We start from the raw sequence: 21,572 nt of genomic DNA, 5'->3' as shown, positions 1-21,572 counted from the left end.
TAGCAAAATTCAAGTGATCTTCAAGTTGGTAGACTGGATGTTTTTGGTAGACTTTTTCATGTTTTTAAGTGACCAGGCTTTCGAGAATAAAGTTCTTTAATCAAAAATGTTTTTTTCATTCAAAAAACACTTGAGAAATCACCAAAAGCACATTTACATTTGCTGAGTTTTTAGGTTTTCTGAATACCAAAAAAAAAAAAAATCACAAAATGATTTATGTAAACTAATAATTTTAACTTATTATTAATGTGTGTATGTATGTATATATATATCTTCATTGCAGCAAGCACGGCCCTTTGTAACCGCAGTGAATAATTAGCTTTCCTTATAATAACATTGAGTACTTTTCCTCTTGTTTATTTGACTTTTATTTTCTTGCGCATATGAAAACTAAAACATTCCAAGATGGATGTTTTCAACAAACATCATTTCATCATTACTTGATATCTTATTAACAGCACAATGGTACGAAATAGGGAAAACTTACTCTACATAAAGATCTTGATGTTATTCCCCCTTTTTTTCCACTTGAAAGTTTATTTGAAATTGTCATCAAATATTTTTCTACATAGAGGGCAGCTTCTGAAAACTAACGTATGTTACGATATTTTAAACAAATGTGCTTTCTAGGTCACCAATGGTTAATTTTTTTTCATCATAAACTGTATTTCGTTATTTTGTGTTACTGTGTGCCAAAATCACAAAAGTACCATGGGCTGTTGTATTCCCACGAAAAATATGATTTTTATTAGAAGATCTGTGATAACTTCATTCCCAAGTCCGTTCTTAACATTCTCACACAGCAGAATTTTGCTTTGTAAATGGGAACTGGCATAAAATCTGAATGTTAACGAAAAAAAAAAAAAATTGGACTGCGGCAGAAAAGGAAACTCACAGACACTCAAAAAACTTAAGTAGAAAATGTGCCTCTCTGTTATCTATCATACGATATTATCATTTCTTTTTCTGTTGAGTTGGGAACAGGTAAAGAAAAAATGGAAATCTGTAACTAAAAGTAATTTTATAGTTCCTTAGTTGTTTCTTAAACATTTTATACAATGTTCTTTCTTGCAGGCACTGTAGAGAATTTTCTTAAAGAACTAAACCCTAATAACAAAAATACGTAGAAATGTTGTATTTTATATACAGGTATGGGATCCGTTATCCGGAAACCCGATATCCAGAAAGCTCCGAATTACGGAAAGCCTGTCTCCCATAGACTCCACATTAATCAAATAATTCAGATTTTTAAAATTGATTCCCTTTTTCTCTGTAAAAATAAAACAGTGCTTTGTATTTGATCCCAATTAAGATATAATTAATCCTTACTGGATGTAAAATAATCCTATTGGGTTTAATTAATGTTTTATTGATTTCTTAGTAGATTTAAGGTATGGAGATCCAAATTACGGAAAGACCCCTTATCCGGAATACCCTTGGTCCCGAGCATTCTGGATAACGGGTCCTATACCTGTACTTAAAGAGATTTTGACACCAGAAATGAAACCTTTTTTACATCTATCATAACATTGTCTTTGCATGAGCTTTGTTATTTTGCCCTAAAGTATTTCCTGATGCTTTTCCATTCCTTATCTGATCCCCCATGTTCCTCTATGAGGGGGCGGCCATATTTGTGCAGCAGTAGGCCGTTAGCATTAGAAGCTGTAACTGACAGGCTGAGAAGGGACAGTCAGGTCGGCAAAACAGTCAGGTTTAGGGACTTCAAGCAACAATTACTTACAAAAGCAGCCCTAACAGTGAAAAAAGATCAACATGACCTATAGGGAACTTTTTATGTAGATTCATGAATTGAAAAGTAATTTTTTCGTGTCCGTATCACTTTAAATTTCCAGCCTAATATTTCAGAATCTCAAAAACGATTTTAAACCAGGCCTTCAAGGTTGTGCAAGAAGCGTCACCATCGTTAATTTTGTAAGGAGCGTCAGTGACATTGCACATGCTCAGTGCACTCTGGGCAGTTTAGAAGTTAATATTAGGGGTTATCATTAGGGATACACAGAATTACAAACGTTCTCATATTCATCCGAACCCTCAAATCCATTGTAAAGGATTCAGATGAATACCGAACCAAATCCAAATTCTTATTAGCATATGCTAATTATGTCTTGTAAATTTTCAACTTCCATGTCAAAAAAGTCACATGATTTTTATGATTCAGATTCGGTCCGGCCAGGACCATGGATTCGGACGAATCCGAATTCTGCTGATAAGGCTGAATCTTGGCAGAATACCGAAGTGAATCCTGGATTTGGTGCATCCCTAGTTATCACATATCATCAAGTAGAAATGAGGTTCACTTGCCATAGAAATTGCAATGGCTTCTGATCTGCCATGTAGTGCAAATCTGAATTAATCATACGTGTATTTATATTTTATATATAGAGTATACTGTGAGTTCTTAAGCTCAAAAACGCAAGAAAAAAAAAGATGTAGAGCGGTCATCTTCCAAGACACAGGTCTTTCTAGATTACTTTTTTGTTAAGTTTTAGTTTAGTTTAAAAGAAAATGTCTTGGAAATTGGAATGATTTCACTGGTTGGTGTAGTGCCGCCATTCACAAGGGCCCCATAAATTGCTTGAGACCCTAGTGCCTGTTTACTGGGAATAGCTGTTTGCTAGATTGGTTAACTTAAGCTCACAAGAAGGGCCCCCATCTTCAAGTTAATATACTCCCCAGAACATTGACATGGCCTGTTTCATGCTACATATAATATGTATATATACACAGTACTTGTTAATAGGTTTATGTGGTTGCTGATCAGACAAGTTTTTCCATTACTGTAGCATTAATCATTTATACACCACTGATATTCAGTCCTCGTTCCTTCCAACATTATATTGTGGAAAATATCCCTTATCCTCAACTATTAATTAAGGAAAGGCTACCATTCTTACCAAAGGCATTTATGGGGGGCCTCTAGCCTTACAGGGCTTCTTGGGGCTGCTGGTATCTTCCCTTTATGATGGGTTAGGCAGTTATTATATATTTCATTCCATAAACAGGAATACTTTTCTTCTTGTTTCCATCCTTATGACCGGTTTGGTTTCCTTAATTTGCCCACCTGAGAGTTCTCCTTCCCCAAAATGCAGTGATGCATATAAGCACTACATTATTATATGACCCCTAAATGAAAAGTTACATGGTCCTACTGGTCGGTGAATAAAGAATCCACTAAATCCTTATCTTAGCCTTATACAGCAAATGCAAGGAATCCATAAATATCTTCCATCATCTAACAAAGCATCAGTATCTGTAGGTAAGGGCAGGAGTATTGGGAGTACAGTGGGGGCCTGAATAATTTGCAACTTTATTATATATATGGGTTTTTTTGTTTTCATAAGAATAAAGGCTCTATTGATTACTGACAATTGGAATGTAATAAAAAAATATAAGATTAAAATCTTCCGACAAAAGGTCTGACGATACTATCATTTCATTAATGATCGTGCTGCATTAGTTATGCACATGAGAGATGTCTGGTTACGTTTTGTTGATATTCTGCATATCAGGGCACCTAAATAAATAAACATAGGCATGCTGATGGCTGTCTTCGAAGGAGTCACTGAGTAGCTGAAAGTGATATATCCTCACAATGTTCTACACTTGTCTTTCTTGGCACGGTTGCCTTCAGCAAGTTTTGGCTGCAGAGCACTGTTCTATTTGTGATGTAGTTACCAACCGATCATTCTCAAAGTAGAAGGTTTATTTATACTCACACTTATAGAGAATCGGTTAACTAATATTTTTAGCTTGTTGAAGAAATAATCTCAGGTATTACGGCCAAAGGGACTTTGGATTTCTTTCAAGGCACTGGGAAGCCATCCTGGTTACTATAGCTCCGAGTCTTTCTTGGTATTATTTGCCTTTTGTTAGTATTTAATTGTTTCAAGGGTAACATTTGAGCAATTGAATTATAAATGTTATGGCTGCTCTAGTGAACATACATCAGAACCATGTTTGACCCTGAAGTAATCCATGTCCAGCTATTAGGCAGCTGCAGAATGCATTTTAATGGCTGTTTTGTGAACTGAATCCCTTTGCCAATTGTATACTGAATGCCGGTTAGAGGTCCCTCAGACTGTGCTCTATAATTTATACAGTGAATTCCCAGGTGGAACACTAACAAGTGCTTCTGCCAAATCTAAATACATGTATTTGTAAAGCGTGCTTACTAATGTAACTGGCAGCTGGCTTGTGTATATGCTGCTGGTGACACGCCAGAGACACCTAGTGCTGTTAATAGAACCTGATGTATAAAGCAAAATACATTTTTTTAATATATATATAAAATGACTTTGATACTACATTTTTTTCCCTTCTCTAAATAAGTACAGTTTATTGAATTTTTACTTTTCTTTTAATAAAATGCTCTACGTCTACTGAAGCACCTGTTCCTTTATTATTTTATGTACAACCAGTAGAATTGGCTTGCAATATGGAAAAAGAGAACACACACCTTTCTAGATAGTATGGATTTATTTCCATTTTCAAGATTATGTTTGTATTTACAATGTTACAGCAAGGAAGGCACACTACATTGTATTTCTTCTGTTTTGAAGAGCTGCGGCTACTCCCTGGGGCTTTATCAGTGCTCTAATTAAGTGGAGCGGGTTTTGGGGTGGCATCTCCATTTCTGCCCCCTACCAACTTCTAGCTAAAATATTCAGATGCTCAAGTTATGGATGACAGAGGTTAAAGGCCACAACTGAACCAGGTTCTGACCACCCCAACCCTATGACAGGGTGTAAGGAAAGAGCTGGTCAATGCCCCCTGACACAACTCTCTCCAGAATTCTTATCTAGCTTGACTGCAGACAAACCTGAGGTAGAAGTGCTCCATGGAAAGGGCACATTCTTTTGCCACTTAATGCTGATTTACTTCTTCTCCCAATCTTCTTGAATGACCCCCACAAAGTAAAATATGGGGCCTGTGGATGCAATAAAACCATTTTGTGTGACTTGTTATAACCAGCTTAGCACCCATTTGGTTTCAGAGATTTAGTTTCAAACCCCTGTGTTTCAGTGGAAAGCCCGGGATTCCTTCAAAAAGCCCTTTGACCAATCCAAACCCCTTAATTTAGTTTTTGTTGGGGGAGGGGGTGGAAGAATAATAATACACTGTAGTTATTTCCCATCCATTGTGTTTTGGCTACCATATAAAACTAAACATCTGTCTTCTTTTACGAAGAAAACACTCCTGCCCAGTGAGATGGGAAACTGCTTAAGAAGAAATCTTATTTGCTAAATTAAAGAGTCAGATTTGATCAATGAAACCAATTTAATCTGGATATTAAATTGACAGAAAAGAGTGATCTGGATACAATAGATAAGACAGATGGAAGCAAAAACATTATGAATATGTTGCACAAGGATAACAGTTTATTCCACTTGTATTCAAATTTATAAAGCAACAGTTATGTTGACTAGTGATGGGCGAAATGTTTCACCAGGCATAGATTCGCGAATTTCCGCATTTTGCCATTCGCCGTGTCCAAAACTTGTTGCAGACGTGAAAAAAGAATAGTCGCGCAACAAAATAATAGCCGCGGCGACAAAATAATAGCCGCAGGCGACAAAAGAATAGCTGGGCGATGAAATAGCCGCGGGCGCCAAAAGAATAGCCGTGCAACAAAATAATAGCCGCGGGCGACAAAAGTATAGTCACGGGAGACAAATTTTTTTGCCGCACAACATTTTCGCCATTCCGTGAATCTTTCGCCGTTTCACGGATCTTTTGAAAGATTTGCGAACACATTCGCTCATCCCTACTGTTCACTTATTTAAATAAATGATAACAGGCCTTTAAAAGAATGAATGTTGCCCTAGCCTGCATAAAGTCAAGGAAGGAACAGCTTATGTATTTAGCTGGAATTGCCCGAAGCACTCAGAAAACTGGAATTTGTATATTTCCGCATGCTTTTTATTCTGTGCTCTCCTGTAAAGTCAACTACAAATAAATCACATGGCATCACAAATCCCCTGTGGTAAATAGTAAGCACATTTACAAGTAGAAGAGGAAATACATGACCATATCAATGCAAATTACTGTTAGAGTACTCAAGGGAGGACTGAAATGTCAGTCCTTTGAAGCAGATTCCACTCCCAAGATGTTCATAAGCAGAGGAAATAGTCGCTACTGGAATTACAACAGGAATGGTGTTCCGTTTAAGCATTAGAGCTCCATGGGATTCGGTGATTAAATCTGAATACACAGTTGACTGTGAGTTATTTCATATAATCAGGGCTATTCTTAACAGAGCAGTTTGCTTAAATACAGTTTGTGTATAATGTATAGTGATGGGCGAAATGTTTCGTCAGGCATGCATTCGCAACGAATTTCCGCTTTTCGCCATTAGCCGATTGTTTTGAGAAACGGATGAAAAAATTTGCCGCGGAAAAATTCGCCGCATGTCCAAATATTGTAGCAAGAATAGTCGCGGGTGTCAAAAGAATAGTCGCGGCCGACAGTCGCAAGAATAGTTGCAGGCATCAAAAGAATAGTCGCACGTCCAAATTGTTGCAAGAATAGTCGCAAGAATAGTCGCAGGCATCAAAAGAATAGTTGCGTGTCCAAATTGTCGCAAGAATAGTCACGTGTCAAAAGAATAGTCGTGGCCACGCGACATTTTCGTTGTTTTGCGAATTTTTTGCCGTTTCGCGAACCTTTTGATTCGCTCATCACTAATAATGTAGACATACAAATATTGCATTTGTTTTGTTATTTGTGTTATTTATTCACTTTTTGTTCTACAGTATTCAGGTTAAATGAGCAGAAATATAAGAAAAAAATATAAGAATTTATGGATGAAACGTTAATGAATACAATTTAAATAGCTTCCAATCATAAGATGTTTTATTATTGTAGCACAGACACTATTGGAGTAGGACATCAGTTTTTTTCAAGCAGCTCCATGTGAGAGTGTGGGTTTATGGAAACCCTCCAGTTATTGCCAAAACACCAAAACAGCAATTTCAATGGACCAATCATCGGAACTCATACTGGAGGTCAAATTACTGTAGAACAACTTGCCTGTGTATAGAGATTGGAAAGCTTTAGAAATAAACCCATGACATGTGCAGATGTTAGAGAAAGAAGTGTTTGCTAGAGAATATAAAAAAGAAATTCAGTAAAACACCAACAATGTAGATAATTGCTACAATTTTGAGATGATTTTTCTTTAACAACAAGACAGCTTTACAATCCGGAATAATAAAATCCACCTTGTAACTGCAGTGGTTTATAAAGGAAACCATGATTATATTCCGCTATTCTAAAAATCCTGTTACAAAACCCCACGACCACCTGATGGGGGCTCGCACAATAAAGTTAAGTATAAGTGGAACCACATACATAAAGCATGAACTTAAGGAAGAACCTGATATAATAGTAGCTGTAATATGATCTTAGAATAACATTCACAACAAGCCACAAGTTCCTAGTAGTTATCTAAGGAAATATTGAATAACAGATGGATGCCTGTAAATAAAAACAAGGAAAGCCAAGACAGAGCCAAACAGAAAATACTTTCCCTATGTTTCAGCGGTGTTTCATTATACTGAGATGGGCAAGAGGAAAACTGGCATATGCTGAAAGTCAGGCTGAAATTTTAACCAGAAGATGCAGGGTTTTTTTTGGATCAGCACCAAATGCATTGGCGTCAATGGGCAATGGGATTTTTGATTTTTGTTACATATGACATACATGTTCAATAAACTTTTCATAATTACAAAGAGAGGGCATTTTTATAATTGATTATTATATAAATAAAATAACATAAGAAGTTTTAGTTTGATGGATAATAATGCTGAAAACAAACACAACAGATAATGCAGTCCATTTACAGCACTGTTATTAGTGGTGAGCAAACGACCCCCTTTTGCTTTGCCGAAAAAAATAGCGAGTTTGCCAAATGCAGCAGTCAGTTGAGTTTTTACTTGTGCCAAATTCTTTATAGTCAATGGGAGTGTTTTTTCTTCTCATGCCAAATGCATTGTAGTTAATGGGTGTTTTTTCTTGAGTATTGTCTTGTGCCAAATCCATTGAAGTCACTGGGCACGTTTGCTTTTTTTTCCCAGTAAAACAAAATCAAAATCATGTCCTGACTCTTTTTGTACAGCCATACCCAATTTAACTACAGTGTTTCTTCTTTCCAGTTTACATATACAGGTATGGATCCATTCCGTAAACCCAGTATCCAATAAGCTCAGAATTTTGAAAAGGCCATCTCCCATAGACTCCATTTTAATCAAATATTTCAATTTTTTCAAATAAAAATTTCCTCTATAGTAATAAAACAGTACATTGTATTTGATCCCAATCATTAATTCTTATTGGAGACAAAACAAGCCTGTTCTGTTTATTTATTGAAAGAGGTTTTTGAAACCACAACTAAACTGATTTTCTCTAAAACTACAAACACCAAGTGACTAATTTAAACAGCCTTTTAATAAAAGCATGACGACAATTTTGCGATTTTGCAAATCTTTTGCACAATTCCCGAATTTTCCGGCAAAGCGAAATGGGACAGATTTGATTATAACTAAACCCCGATACAATATCCAGCAATGGACGTGAGAAATACATTTTAGGACCATGCTCTCATTTCAGTTTTACAATCCAAAATAAAATGCATTATTCCATAGCAGGGAACAGTGGATCCCATCACTCAGCATTTAATATTATCATATATGTGTTTATAACATTTGGTCACTCTGGGAGAGATATAAAGTGAACATGATACATCTTTTTGTTAATTCCTTTTACGGGACTTTTCCAAAATGTGGTAACCAGGACAAATTAGCCAGTACAACAGCGACTACTAAATCCCTAAACTGCCAGAATATGAACTGTGGTTACATAGATTTATTGTATTTTCTGCTTTCATTTTGTCTTCTCAAGTATTATATAAATCCACCAAAGACAAATAACTGCTTGATGTGTTTCTTATTTCATGGATGACATGTTGACAAAAGGTTATTTTAGTAGAAATGGACTGCATGTACTGCACATGTTTTTGACCACAAGAAATACGAAAGAACTGAAAAACAATTTTTTAGATTTACTTTATGTCAGTAATTTAAAGAGATGCCATCATCCCCTAAATATTCCCTTTTACATATTTCCATTTTCATGCACTTTTAATTAGAACTTTGTAGTTTTCTGTTCCTATAAAAATCAAATCCAGTTTTCATAAAAAGTACAGGAATGGAGTTGTTTCTGGGGCCTTGCTATCTTATATCTGTATGTGCTATCTAAATTGTGGATTTGTGACCACTGTGCCCTGAACTAAAGATATCTAGAATCTCTACATCAGTGATCCCCAACCAGTGGCCCGAAACCACATGTTGCTCACCAACCCCTTGGATGTTGCTTTCAGTGCCCCCAAACCAGGGAGTTATTTTTGAATTCCTGACTTGGGGGCAAGTTTTGGTTGAATAAAAACAAGATTTCCTACCAAATAAAGCCCCTGTAAGCTGATAGGGTGCATAGAGGCCCCTAATAGCTAATCTTAGCCCTTATTTGGCTCCTCCATGAACTTTTATGGTGCTTGTGTTGCTCCCCAAGTCTTTTTATATTCGACTGGGGCTCACAAGTAAGAAAGGTTGGGGACCCCTGCTCTACATTATAGCATGGCTGCTGCTTTGCAAGATTATGAAGACTGAACACCTTTTTGTACAAGCCCCAAAAATGTCTATAACTTTTCCAAATTTGCAACGAAATTGGTCCCCAGTGATTTGAACAGCAATTGCCTGGAAATGTGGGTGCACTCGTGTGTCCATCATTTGACATAGGAAAATGCTGACTGCCATGTTTCTGATTGAAAAGTATCTGAGATGCTGTTTATGGATGCTGATGCCATCAATAAATGTTAAGGACGTAGGGCCTAGAAAAATTAAACTGTTGGATAGGCAAGATATTAATAGATTTCCGTAAAATGGAAGAATATGAGAGCTTTGTTGAGAAGGAGCTAGTTAATGTTATTATAGTCACACTGGACTTTTCTTGATTTGGATAAGTAAATAAACCCTAAAGGATTATATGGATAATAATAATATGGATACAAAAGATTGTAAACACTCAATAGGATAGAAATAAGAGATGGCAGCACACCATGGTTTATAAGGACTGGAGGGTCTGTAGTAGAGACTGACTGGCCAGCACATACCCTTTCAAGTGTCATTTCAACAACCCCCAGTATTTGTGGAACATGCCAAAATGAACCCTTTACTGCTATAATAACTTCAGCATATTTCTGCGAACTTAGATAATGGGCTGCAAAAGAACTTTGCACACTTTGGAAGGCAGCTGGCAGATGTACAGTATTATACAAAAAATACATTTCTGGAACAGATCTCCAAGTATTTCAAGAAGAATTATATACAAACTCCTTATCAAGACTGTGTTGCTCAATTATTGCTTAAATAATCTCCAAAATATATAGATACTGATACTAAACTCTTATAAATAGGTTGGATCATGCACAGCAGCCAACATACACAGGGAAATGGAAAAAAAATGACCACAAATATAAATCAGAATGTTCAAGACTTTTTTAGTTTCAAGAGTTATCTGGTATAGGAGGTATTGCATGTTAAAAAAGTAATGCAGTTCAGCCAAGCATATAATATATGTAGCCTGTTATGATTGTCATTATAAAAGAGCAAATCAGTTTGTATACACCAAGAATAGTGTCATGTTTTTTTCTAATTCACTAAGTGAAGCAGATACAGTAAAATATGGTAGGTTATGATTAGGTACCTTATCATGATGTTGCCACTATCCTAAGGTGAGCTTTAGATTTCATTTTTGGTATGACGATTACCAGTCTATTCTCTTTGAATAAGAAGGAACATATTTGCCATATAGGCACCTAAAGGCCCATAGCTAGGGTGTCTTAAAAAAAAGACTGAACTGCAAGTCCAGTGATCAGCGAAGTTGTAACATCAGTGTTTTTGTCCCTCCTCCCCTTCCACGATTTCAAATGATGCAGAAAGAGTAGTACTGTTTTACAGCTGGATTTCAGCATATAAAAATTGTTTGTTGATACTTTTTGAAGGAACAGATTACAGTGATATTTTAGGGGGTTCTGTGTTGTGTGGGGCTCTTTAACAAATTTTGGTTCAGAAGCCGGAGTTCCCCATTAAATATATGTATAGTGTCATGTTTACAGTTATTTCTGATATAAATGAAGGTACAATGAATTGGTACTAACAAATAAAACATTACATGCATATTAACACATCATACACTGCCTCCTACTATAATTAACTATTTTACCCTGTTTAAAATACAGAACTGGTATTTTTTGAAAATTAAGGAAAAGTAATAATAAATTAGCGTGAGTTTTTATTGAACTGACAATGTAAATTATTTTGTCTAGGCTCATGAGCTGGTGATTATTTTGGTTGTAACCAAGGACTTAATATATGTCTCATTTCTAGCTGAAATGGTGTTACTGCCTGTGTCTGTCAAAATAAATTGGTTGCTTCACGCGAAAGGCAGTAAAACGTGTTCTCATCAACCTACTACTGCACAGTCTTCCATAAACATGTGGGATTATCCAGCACTTCTGTAATACCTATGATTAGCATCCTCACAGCCGCTTACTGCCCATGTCATAACATGGCGTGTTGCCTGTCAACCCAAATCTCTGCTAATAGCCCGTGTCAGCACTCCCCTCACTTTACCCATTTTCTTTCACCGCTTTGTAGATTTTGATTTTACTAAGTAGCCTAACGTTCTCTTTCCCAAAGGTTTTGCTCCATATGTGTTGGTGATTCTGATATTTGTGACGCATGGCAATATATCTTTAATAGATTAATATGTTATAACTATCCACATGTTTTTGAAGTTGTTGCTGTTATGAATTCATTAGAATATACAAAAATATTCTTGCTTAAGATAAGCAACTGGCAAATGAATCTGTTACTTACATAGCGATGACACATTCTACTCAGAACTTTATAGAGATTGGTTATAGGTGTCTGCCCCAGTGGAGCCTAGGTACCCAGACTGGATTCGAACTCAGGATTCCAGCACTGCATGGCATAAGCATTAAGTGTTGAATGTTAATAAAAGGGGCCCTGTCTAGCGATGAGCGCATCTGTTCCATTTCGCTTCGCCGAAAAATTCGCAAATCTTTCAAAAGATCCGCAAAACGGCGAAAAATTCGCGAAACGGCGAAAATGTTGTGTGACAAAAAAAAATTGTCGCCCGCGGCTATTATTTTGTCGCGCGGCTATTGTTTCGTCACCCGCGGCTATTGTTTTGGCGCATGGCTATTGTTTCGTCGCACGCGGCTATTATTTCGTCGCCTGCGGCTATTATTTTGTCGCACGGCTATTTTTTTTGTCGCCCGCGGCTATTATTTTGTCGCGCGGCTATTGTTTTGTCGCCCGCGACTATTCTTTTTTGACGCCGGCGACAATTTTTGGACGTGCGACAAATTTTTCCGCGGCAAAATTTTTCATCCGTTTCGCGAAACAATCCGCCAATGGCGAAACGCGGAAATTCGCCGCGAATCCATGCCTGGCGAAACTTTTTGCCCATCACTAGCCCTGTCACTATAATAAAAACATGTTCAATAAACTGTAGTGAATATTTAGAAACAAACTAATTTACCATTTTATAGATGAGTCAATGATTTATTTGGGAGAATTCGTCTTCTTCAGCCTCCAAGTCTCAAAAATGCTTAACGGACTCAGAGCATAAATCAGTGATATGGAGTGTTCCACTGTCAAAAGCATGATTGAGTTGTTTGCAGCAGGCAAAAAATGTCAATTACCTGTAAATCTGGTAAAAACCTTTCTATGTAACAGTGATTCCAAGTTCTATGAACTCTGCTTGATTCTTGTTCTTTTGTATTGATTTGTATTGTTTGCCTTGCCTATTCTTGCAAATGGACCACTTAATGTTCTGCAGTATTACATACATTTAGGATATTTGTGTCTGTTAGACATTTGTAAAGAAGTCCGCCAAGGGTCCAAATCAAGTCTATAAATGTTAAAGAAAATAAGTATTTTTACTTTAATAAGACCAGGGTTAATAAGAATTGATAGGTGAATCTGTCCTGTTTTGCTTCCTGAAAAAATTCACAGAAACTGACGGAAAATTTGCAAAAAGGCGAAAAATTTGCCAAATGCATTTAAATCAATAGTCTTACACCTTACAATTTTTCCTTATGTGCACAAATTTGTTTCTGCAATTACATTAAGCTCAACGGGTGTTTTTTCTCACTTCTATAGCGCAACTTTTTTGGCAACAAAATGACTCTACAATATACGCTATACTTTAACCCATAGCACCAATCAGAGGTTTGTTTTTAAACAGCTAGCTCGTAAATGTTACCCACTGATTGGTTGCTGTGGGCTACTAGACAAGCAGTAGACATAAGGCCATTGATTACAAAATCCCCAAAAAGTTCAATGCAGAGCAAAAATATATATGATGTGGAATATTCTGTGCAGCTTTGCCCAGCTGATAGGGAGATATAACTCTGTAGCAACTGTTATAAGTTTAATTGTTAAAAAAATGAATTAAGGCATTTCCATTTTTAAAGTTTTATATAACCTGTATGAATAATGAAAGGATAGATGGATGATAGATAGATAGAATAAGAGAGCTCAGATAGATAGATAGATAGATAGATAGATATGGATAGATAGATAGATAGATAGATAGATAGATAGATAGATAGATAGATGATAGATAGATAGATATGGATAGATAGATAGATAGATAGATAGATAGATGATAGATAGATAGATATGGATAGATAGATAGATAGATAGATAGAATAAGAGAGCTCAGATAGATAGATAGATAGATAGATATGGATAGATAGATAGATAGATAGATAGATAGATAGATGATAGATAGATAGATATGGATAGATAGATAGATAGATAGATAGATATGTAAGTAGATAGATCTGGCCCTTTTTATTGTGTATCTCCTACTTCTTTGTCAATCCCAATGTAAACCTTCTTAATAATATTTATATGTAATATATATAATGTTATAGAAATGCATGCAATTTTATTTAAGAAATAAATTAAATATCCAAACTGAAAAGAATTCACATTAGTGATGAGCAAATCTGTCCCATTTCACTTCACCAAAAAATTTGCAAAACTGCTAAAAAAAAAATGCGAAATGAGACTACCACGCAACTTTTTTGGCATGCCTGACTTTTTTGACTGACATGAAATTAGGGAATTTTTTGTTGCAGCAAGTTTTTGCAGCAGTTACACGAAAAAAATCACCAATGGCAAAATGTGGGATTTCGCAGTGAATCCATGCCTGCCGAAAAAACTCACTCATCACTAATCCCCATCTATTTTCTATGGTACTGTTACTTTTTCAGTTGAATTGATGATATAGTGCTATGGGATTTTGCTGTTTAAATCTCGGATTCTGAAAAATCTTATTTCCATCAACGCCAGGAAAGATGTTTATTTTGTCCCAAGTGAAAAATGAAGGTTCCTAAGCTGTTATTGTACAACTCAAACTGATATCAGTCATCTCTGAGCTGCATCCAGTGACACAAGGAAGGAAACAACTTAATTCTTCAGATCTAAATATTTCCCAACAATATCTCACACAAAAGGTTTTATACAAACAGAAAAATAACATTAACACATTTCGAGATATAAATTGAAATTGAAAATTGAAAAGCTATTTTATCAGAAATAGAGAAATCTAGAACTAAAGTTTGAGCATTTATGGGACTAAAACCAGGGTTAATTTTTTCAGATCAATAATTATAAAGAATGCCTGATTAAACTATCATTTCTACAAAAGTGCCCAAAAATGGCTAAACGTTTTATAATAGTCATGGGGTAAAATATTGGAAAAGTTCAGTTTCTTCAAAGAACATCCAAGCAGCACATTTTTAAAATTTGTAGTAAATTGTGAAAAGAAATTGTCATTACTCTTGACCGAGTCCCATGATTCTGACCTTCTACTGTGATTTTGTTCATATTTATGGAAAAAAATTATTAATGGGTTAATAACGATTTGCAAAAGACATTTTTTATGGATTTTTAAGCAAGTAGATAAATTCCAAATGGGGAGAAAAATGTGTTTTTCAACTTGCTTAAATGGTGAAGATACATTTTTTATTGATTACTATCAGCGCCGGATTTGTCCTTCCGGTGCCCCTAGGCCACCCCCATTGGTCGCCCCTAAGGCCAACGGGGGTATGTATGCGCATGCGCGAATGCGGAACCACCGCCCCCGTGTGCGCATGCGCAAACTCTGAACCACCCCCCGGCCGCGAAAGAGCATGCGCAAGCATTTAAAGTCCGATACGGAGCAGTGGGGAGAGGTCCCCATTGCTCCGTAAGGGAGCCAAACTTACACATTTTATTGCGGCCCTAGGCCTGGGCCTTTGTGGCATGCCACATATCCGGGCCTGCTCATTGCTCCGTAAGGGAGCCAAACTTACACATTTTATTGCAGCGGGGCGGCATGCCGCCCCTAAATTTTTACTGCCCTAGGCGCGGGCCTTTGTGGCCTCGCTACAAATCCGGGCCTGATTACTATTGACTGAATATAGTTATAGTGAGGAGCGATTTTTTTCAGCAGACATGGATTTGCAGCGAATTTCCGCATTTCAGCTTTAGGGAATTGTTTCGAGAAATAGGCATGGTCACGTCAAATTGGGCATGGTTGTGTCAAAATAGGCACGGTCACGTCAAAAAAAGTCATGCATTACAGAAAATTCACGCAACATTTCTCCCACATTTCTCCAATTTTTCCCACCATTTCGGGAATTTTTCTGTAGTTTCGCTAATTTTTCATTGAAGTGAAATGGGACAGATTTGCTCATCACTACCTGTATATATTTACAGAAAATATACCATAAAGTTGGTTTACTGTCACTGAAATACAGCTCCCACCTCTAAAGGAATATTAGAAGTAATTATTCAAAAAGCAGATAGCTGTTTGTATGTTTTTGCACCATTTCACAGAAATCCATGATTACCTTGTACTTTGGCACTGGAGAGACACTCTGTGCGCATTAGGAGAATGCTTCAGTCTTTCACATAGGAATGAGTGAGAGCAAAAAGAAAAGTCTGTAAAACATCATCAGACTTTTTATTTTATTTGCACCTGAAAGTTCTCATACTATTATGTGCATTTATTAAACTGTTTTTTCCAAGAAACCAAATAAAACATCCCATGCATCTAATTCACATTCTACTCTTCATTTTCAGTGGGTCTGTAAACTCTCAATAAAATTTGAAAATGTTGACAAACATAGATTGAAAAAAAATCATTTAAAACCTTGGACAACTCCCTTGTGAACTTGCAATCTTTCTTTTGTGCTTAATAAAATTTTAACATTTGAATTTGGGAGTTTTGCACACAAAATAATATGAATTTATCTACAGATGGAGCTAATTCGATCACCGTGTCTTCTTATATTACTTATATTACTCCATTAAAACCACACACCTCACATTTTTCCATCAAAACAAATGATTTATGAATCTCATAATGTCAAAACATTGCTCCATCTGTAAGTTAAAGACAAATATTTAACATACCTTTTAAAAAAATCACATATTTCAGTCTACCAAATTTGGTAGACAGGCTGAATTGCATGAAATAAAATGGTTTATGGTTTACATGTTTTTCTAAGTACAGACGTTTTGTTCTTAATGCTCAACAGTCTTCTAAAATGTTACTTGCCAATTAGTTAAAAGGATTATTTCCATTACAAGTCACTAATAACTGATCAATGTTTGTTATCTTTTTGTAGATTATACTTAAAGGGCCACAGTGGGACAGCGGGGAAGCAAAGCAGTCTAATCTTGCATGGTGCAGACTTCAGTACAAAAGATGCAGACAATGACAACTGTATGTGCAAGTGCGCTCTCATGCTGACGGGAGGTAGGTGTATTTGTCATCATTTTTATTCTTATTGAGTGGTACAAATATTTTCTAGAAAGATTTGCAAAATTCCTTTCCTGAGTTGAACAAAAAGTGAAATGAAGCTGATGCAAAAATAAGTCCAGTTAACTTAGCCGCTCACCTACCAACCTGATTAAACAGAATTGTGCTGCGTTCCAAAATCACTAGAATATTTAACACTTCTATATTTAAATAAAGAGGGTAAATGGTTAACATGCAGACAAAAAAAAAATAAAAGATTAGACCGAAAAATAAAGATTAGTTAAAATTCATTTTGATAAGGTATAGAAAGAAAAACCTAGAGCTGCAAAATAAATGGTTGAAATTGACAAAAGAAATAAGAAGATTTTCATTCGTCCAGGTCATGATATACAGTATCTAGTAAATTAAGGCTAAAGAATCTGGACTTTAAGCATTTTGTGGATTCCTTTTGTCAATATCTAATAGAATTAAGTCTAAAGCAACTGGACTTTGTTAGATACATTAGTCAAAAGCCTCCTATATGGATAAAAAGCCCAATGGCAGTGAGAACAAGAGATAACAGAATGAGCAGCATTACAGTTCTTTTCCACACTGTAATTGTAAACACTGGGCAATAGTGATGAGCGAATCTGTCCCAAACAGCTGTACTTCATTCAGATCTTTTGATAAATTACTGTTTTTTCATGGTTTAAAAAAAAAAATTCAAATACAAATTAGAAAAATTCTAGTTTTACTAAATCTGCCTCTAAATATCACATCATATTTAAAGGGATACTGTCATGATTTTTATGGGGTCCTTTTATTTCTAAATTATATTGTTTACATAGAAAATAATCACTCTACCTTTTCAAAGTTTTATTTTTCAACCAACAAATATATTTTTTTAGCTGTAATATTGGTGTGTAGGCGCCATCTCAGTGCATTGTGCCTGAGTCTGAGCTTTCAGAAGGAGCCAGCGCTACACATTAGAACTGCTTTCAGGTAACCTATTGTTTCTCCTACTCCCATGTAACTGGGGGAGTCCCAAGCCGGACTTGGATTTCTTACTACTGAGTGCTATTCGGATACCTACTGGGAGCTGCTATCTTGCTCCCTTCCCATTGTTCTGCTGATCGGCTGCTGGGAGGGGGGGGGATATCACTCCAACTTGCAGCGCAGCAGTAAAGTGTGACTGAAGTTTATCAGAGGACAGGTCACGTGGCTGTGGCACCCTGGGAAATTAAGATAATGGCTAGCCCCATGTGAAATGTCAAAATTAAATATAAAAAAATCTGTGTTTTTGAAATGGAATAGAGAAGCTCTATTAACTGATGGGTTTTGAAAAAAAACATATTTTCCCATGACAGTATTCCTATAACCACAGCCCAACATATATAGAGTTCATGGTGGAACCTGGGGAGCCACCTGAGCAAAAACCCAAGATAAAGTTTCTCAATCTGTTACTTACGTTTATGTTTTCTGTTCTGCAAGGTTTTTCCTCCAGCTTTTAGTTTTCCAGGCAGTTGTCTTATGTGTAAGAAATCGAGAGTATGATATGAACAATGGAATACAAATTAATCAAAATCTTTAGCTAAGAGTTACCATATATATATTAAAGCATTTTGATTTTCAATAAGAAATTGCTCATGGGTTCTAAGCATGATTTTCCTGTTTTTAGATTATTTATCACCCTCTAGTTCCATTTTATAACTTGGACCAACACTGAGCCTCCAGCCTTGCACCATGCACATCTCATTATGGGTTGGGTCCTTTACTCTTTAAAAACAAAATACATGGTTTTAGCAAATTCCCTAAAGACCTTGAGAGCTCAACATTTTCTGGACCACGATGAAAGGATATTGGAGCCATTTAAGTACCTGCTTTTAAAAAGATTTATTAGAAAATCTATTTTGTTGCGTTCTGTTTTCAGATCTAAGAAGCTTTGTTGGTTGACAGGGTGTTATGCTCTCTGAGCTGCAGGTTTATGTCAGTGTTGTAAAATGCCTTAGATTAGAGCTTCATTAGTATTGGCTCCATTGATAACGCGGGAGAAGTTTCATTGCCATGGTCATATTTTCTGTTTTGTTTTATCATTCCAGCAGCAATTTTCTGTTTCAGTTGAGGGTAATTAGTGTGTGTAGGCAGGGCTGGGTGCTGAAACTGGGGGCTTCTTGGATAAGGGTGATGCTGTTATAAATTACATCTATTTATATGGTAAGAAGGTGCCATGTGTTTTGCAATAAAGTACAAGAACTGATGCAATTTACAGAAATACCAGTTTTTAGTCTTATTATGCAAGTAAGATGTACATGTAATAAATAGTTCTTTTTCTAGGCTATTTTTCTGACAATGAAAGACAAACAGCTAAAAGGGCAGTGGGTGTGAGCCATAAGCCTTTTTCTGTGCCCTATTGCAGATGTTTCAAGCAGGGATGGACCAAATCCAGTTTTTTGGGTTCGGACGAACCCCCGAATCCACCGTAAGGGATTTGGCCGAATACCAAACTGAATCCGAATCCTAATTGGAAGGGTTAAATGTTGCAGCGTGCAACCCGAAAAATTTTCCACTTCCGTGTTAATATGACAAAAAGTCATGTGATTTTTCGGATTCGGTTCACCCAGGACTGTGGATTCGGCTGAATCCCAATCCTGCCAGAAATGGCCAAATCCTGAGCGAATAATGAACTGAATCCTGGATTCGGTGCATCCCTAGTTTCAAGCTTTAAGTGCCAATAATAGGCCAGGACTCCTCTTACCTCATAATCTTACCTCATAACTTTATCCAGGGACTGGTTTGATTGCATTCTTGGAGTCAGGAAGGAATTTTTTTCCCTCTGCGGCAAATTAGAGAGGCTTCAGATGGGGTTTTTCGCCTTCCTCTGGATCAACTAGCAGTTAGGCAGGTTATATATAGGCATTATGGTTGAACTTGATGGACGTATGTCTTTTTTCAACCCAACTTACTATGTAATGAGGTTACAGTTGTAAAAAAATTACACGTGGCAAAAAATAGTCGGGCGCCACAATTTTTTTTTATTTGCATCATTTTCGCTGTTTCTCGAATCTTTTCAAAGATTCGCTAATTTTTTTGCGAAACGTGACAAATGCGATCATCACTATTGGTCACCCAAAATTCAGCCCTACTTAACCGTGATGCTGGAATTCCAGGTGTATCTAGCACAACAAATAGGCATGCCCTATAAATCTCAGCTTTAATTGAACATAAGAATACCCCTTAATATAATGCATCATTCTGCCAACAACATTTGTTTGAGTTGGAATATATTGTTTTTTTCTCTGAAGGCTAAAACTGCTGGGGGTAATGTCTCTGTACCTCGAATGTAGTCATTGCTTGACATGTTGCAGATGGCTATAGTGAAAGGTCTATGAAAGTATATGTTCCCATTACACAATTTATGTGTGTGTGTATGAGACATGATTGGTGAAAAAGTTTTTATTTTATTTGTTATTGTTATTTGAAACCAGTCTTTCATTTGGGATGTTTGTTTTAATTCTGGCATTCTACTTTTTTGGTGAAGTTGTTTTATCAAAATGGAACAATATTAATCTTTTCATTCTAATTAATCTATACAAAGATGTAGACTTACAATATCTTAGATAAAAAATAACTGAGCTTTAGGCTGAAAATTGAAAATCTTATAAAATGTTGGAGCTTTCGAGTAGAAAAAAAAAAATATTAAGCCCTGTAAAACTTTTTCAAAGAGACATTGGGTTAAATTATGTGCAAATCCTGCCTTTTATGCCAACTTTACTATTTATTACTTACAATTTTGCTTTTGCTTTCCTGACCCTTGACTGTCAATCATAAAGCATGGCAGAACTGCTGCTCTGTGAGTCTTAACAGTTTTACTTTGCGTACCTAAAAATTTGCAAAACAGCAAAAATATAGCTCAAATTTTGATGCCTTTGTTGCAAAAAAATCAATGGCAATCTGCGGAAATTCGCAGCGAATCCATGCCTGGCGAATTATTTCGGACATCACTAGAAATTACAAAAGGAACTATAACTTTTTATGACATTTGTTTTGAAAGTAAAAACTAATATATAATTTCCTCCCTACAAAAAAAAAACTCTGCCTAACATTACACATTCTTTTTGTGGCACAAATGAACATATTTTTAATTATAGTGTCTCTTGAAATATTTGCCCCCCCCCTTCACTGGACAACAGCTCCAGTAAGTATTCAGCAAGGAGGAATAAATAGAAAAATTCCCTACTACCTACTAAATATACTGTAACAGATGAAAAAGTTAAGAAAGTTAAGTCAAGAAAAACACAGATGGGTGGGTTTATCTAAATGTGAATATTTTTTTTTATATTTCTTTTGCATAGAATATGACATTTCATAGAATATTTCTCACCTTTTTACATTGTTGAGAATTTATTTTCCCCCATGGACTGTAGTACAGGTATGGGATCTGTTACCCAGAAACCAGTTATCCAGAAACTTCTGAATTACAGAAAGATTATCTCCCATAGACTCTATTATTAACAAATATTTCTAATTTTTAAAAATTATTTTTTTTTCTCTGTAATAATAAAACAGTAGCTTGTATTTCATCCCAACTAAGATATAATTACCCCTTATTGGGGGCAGAACAGCCCTATTGGGTTTATTTCATGGTTAAATGATTCCCTTTTCTCTGTAAT

At 36.1% G+C, this 21,572-nt stretch overlaps 1 protein-coding gene across 3 annotated transcripts in view; it reads left to right on the top strand.

Annotated features, from left to right (window-relative positions):
* Window positions 1–21,572, top strand: part of angpt1 (angiopoietin 1) — a 194,737-nt gene that overhangs the window by 164,909 nt on the left and 8,256 nt on the right. For all 3 annotated transcript variants that reach the window (XM_002938913.5, XM_012965206.3, XM_031904101.1), the window contains one exon: window positions 16,790–16,920. In XM_002938913.5, coding sequence (XP_002938959.2) covers window positions 16,790–16,920 — 131 coding nt within the window. The remainder of the gene's footprint in view (window positions 1–16,789; window positions 16,921–21,572) is intronic.

The sequence above is a fragment of the Xenopus tropicalis genome, chromosome 6 (genome assembly GCF_000004195.4).
Source record: "Xenopus tropicalis strain Nigerian chromosome 6, UCB_Xtro_10.0, whole genome shotgun sequence".
Taxonomy (NCBI): domain Eukaryota; kingdom Metazoa; phylum Chordata; class Amphibia; order Anura; family Pipidae; genus Xenopus; species Xenopus tropicalis.
The sequence above is the reverse complement of the archived record's forward strand: the minus strand, read 5'-3'. Positions and strand labels throughout refer to the sequence as shown.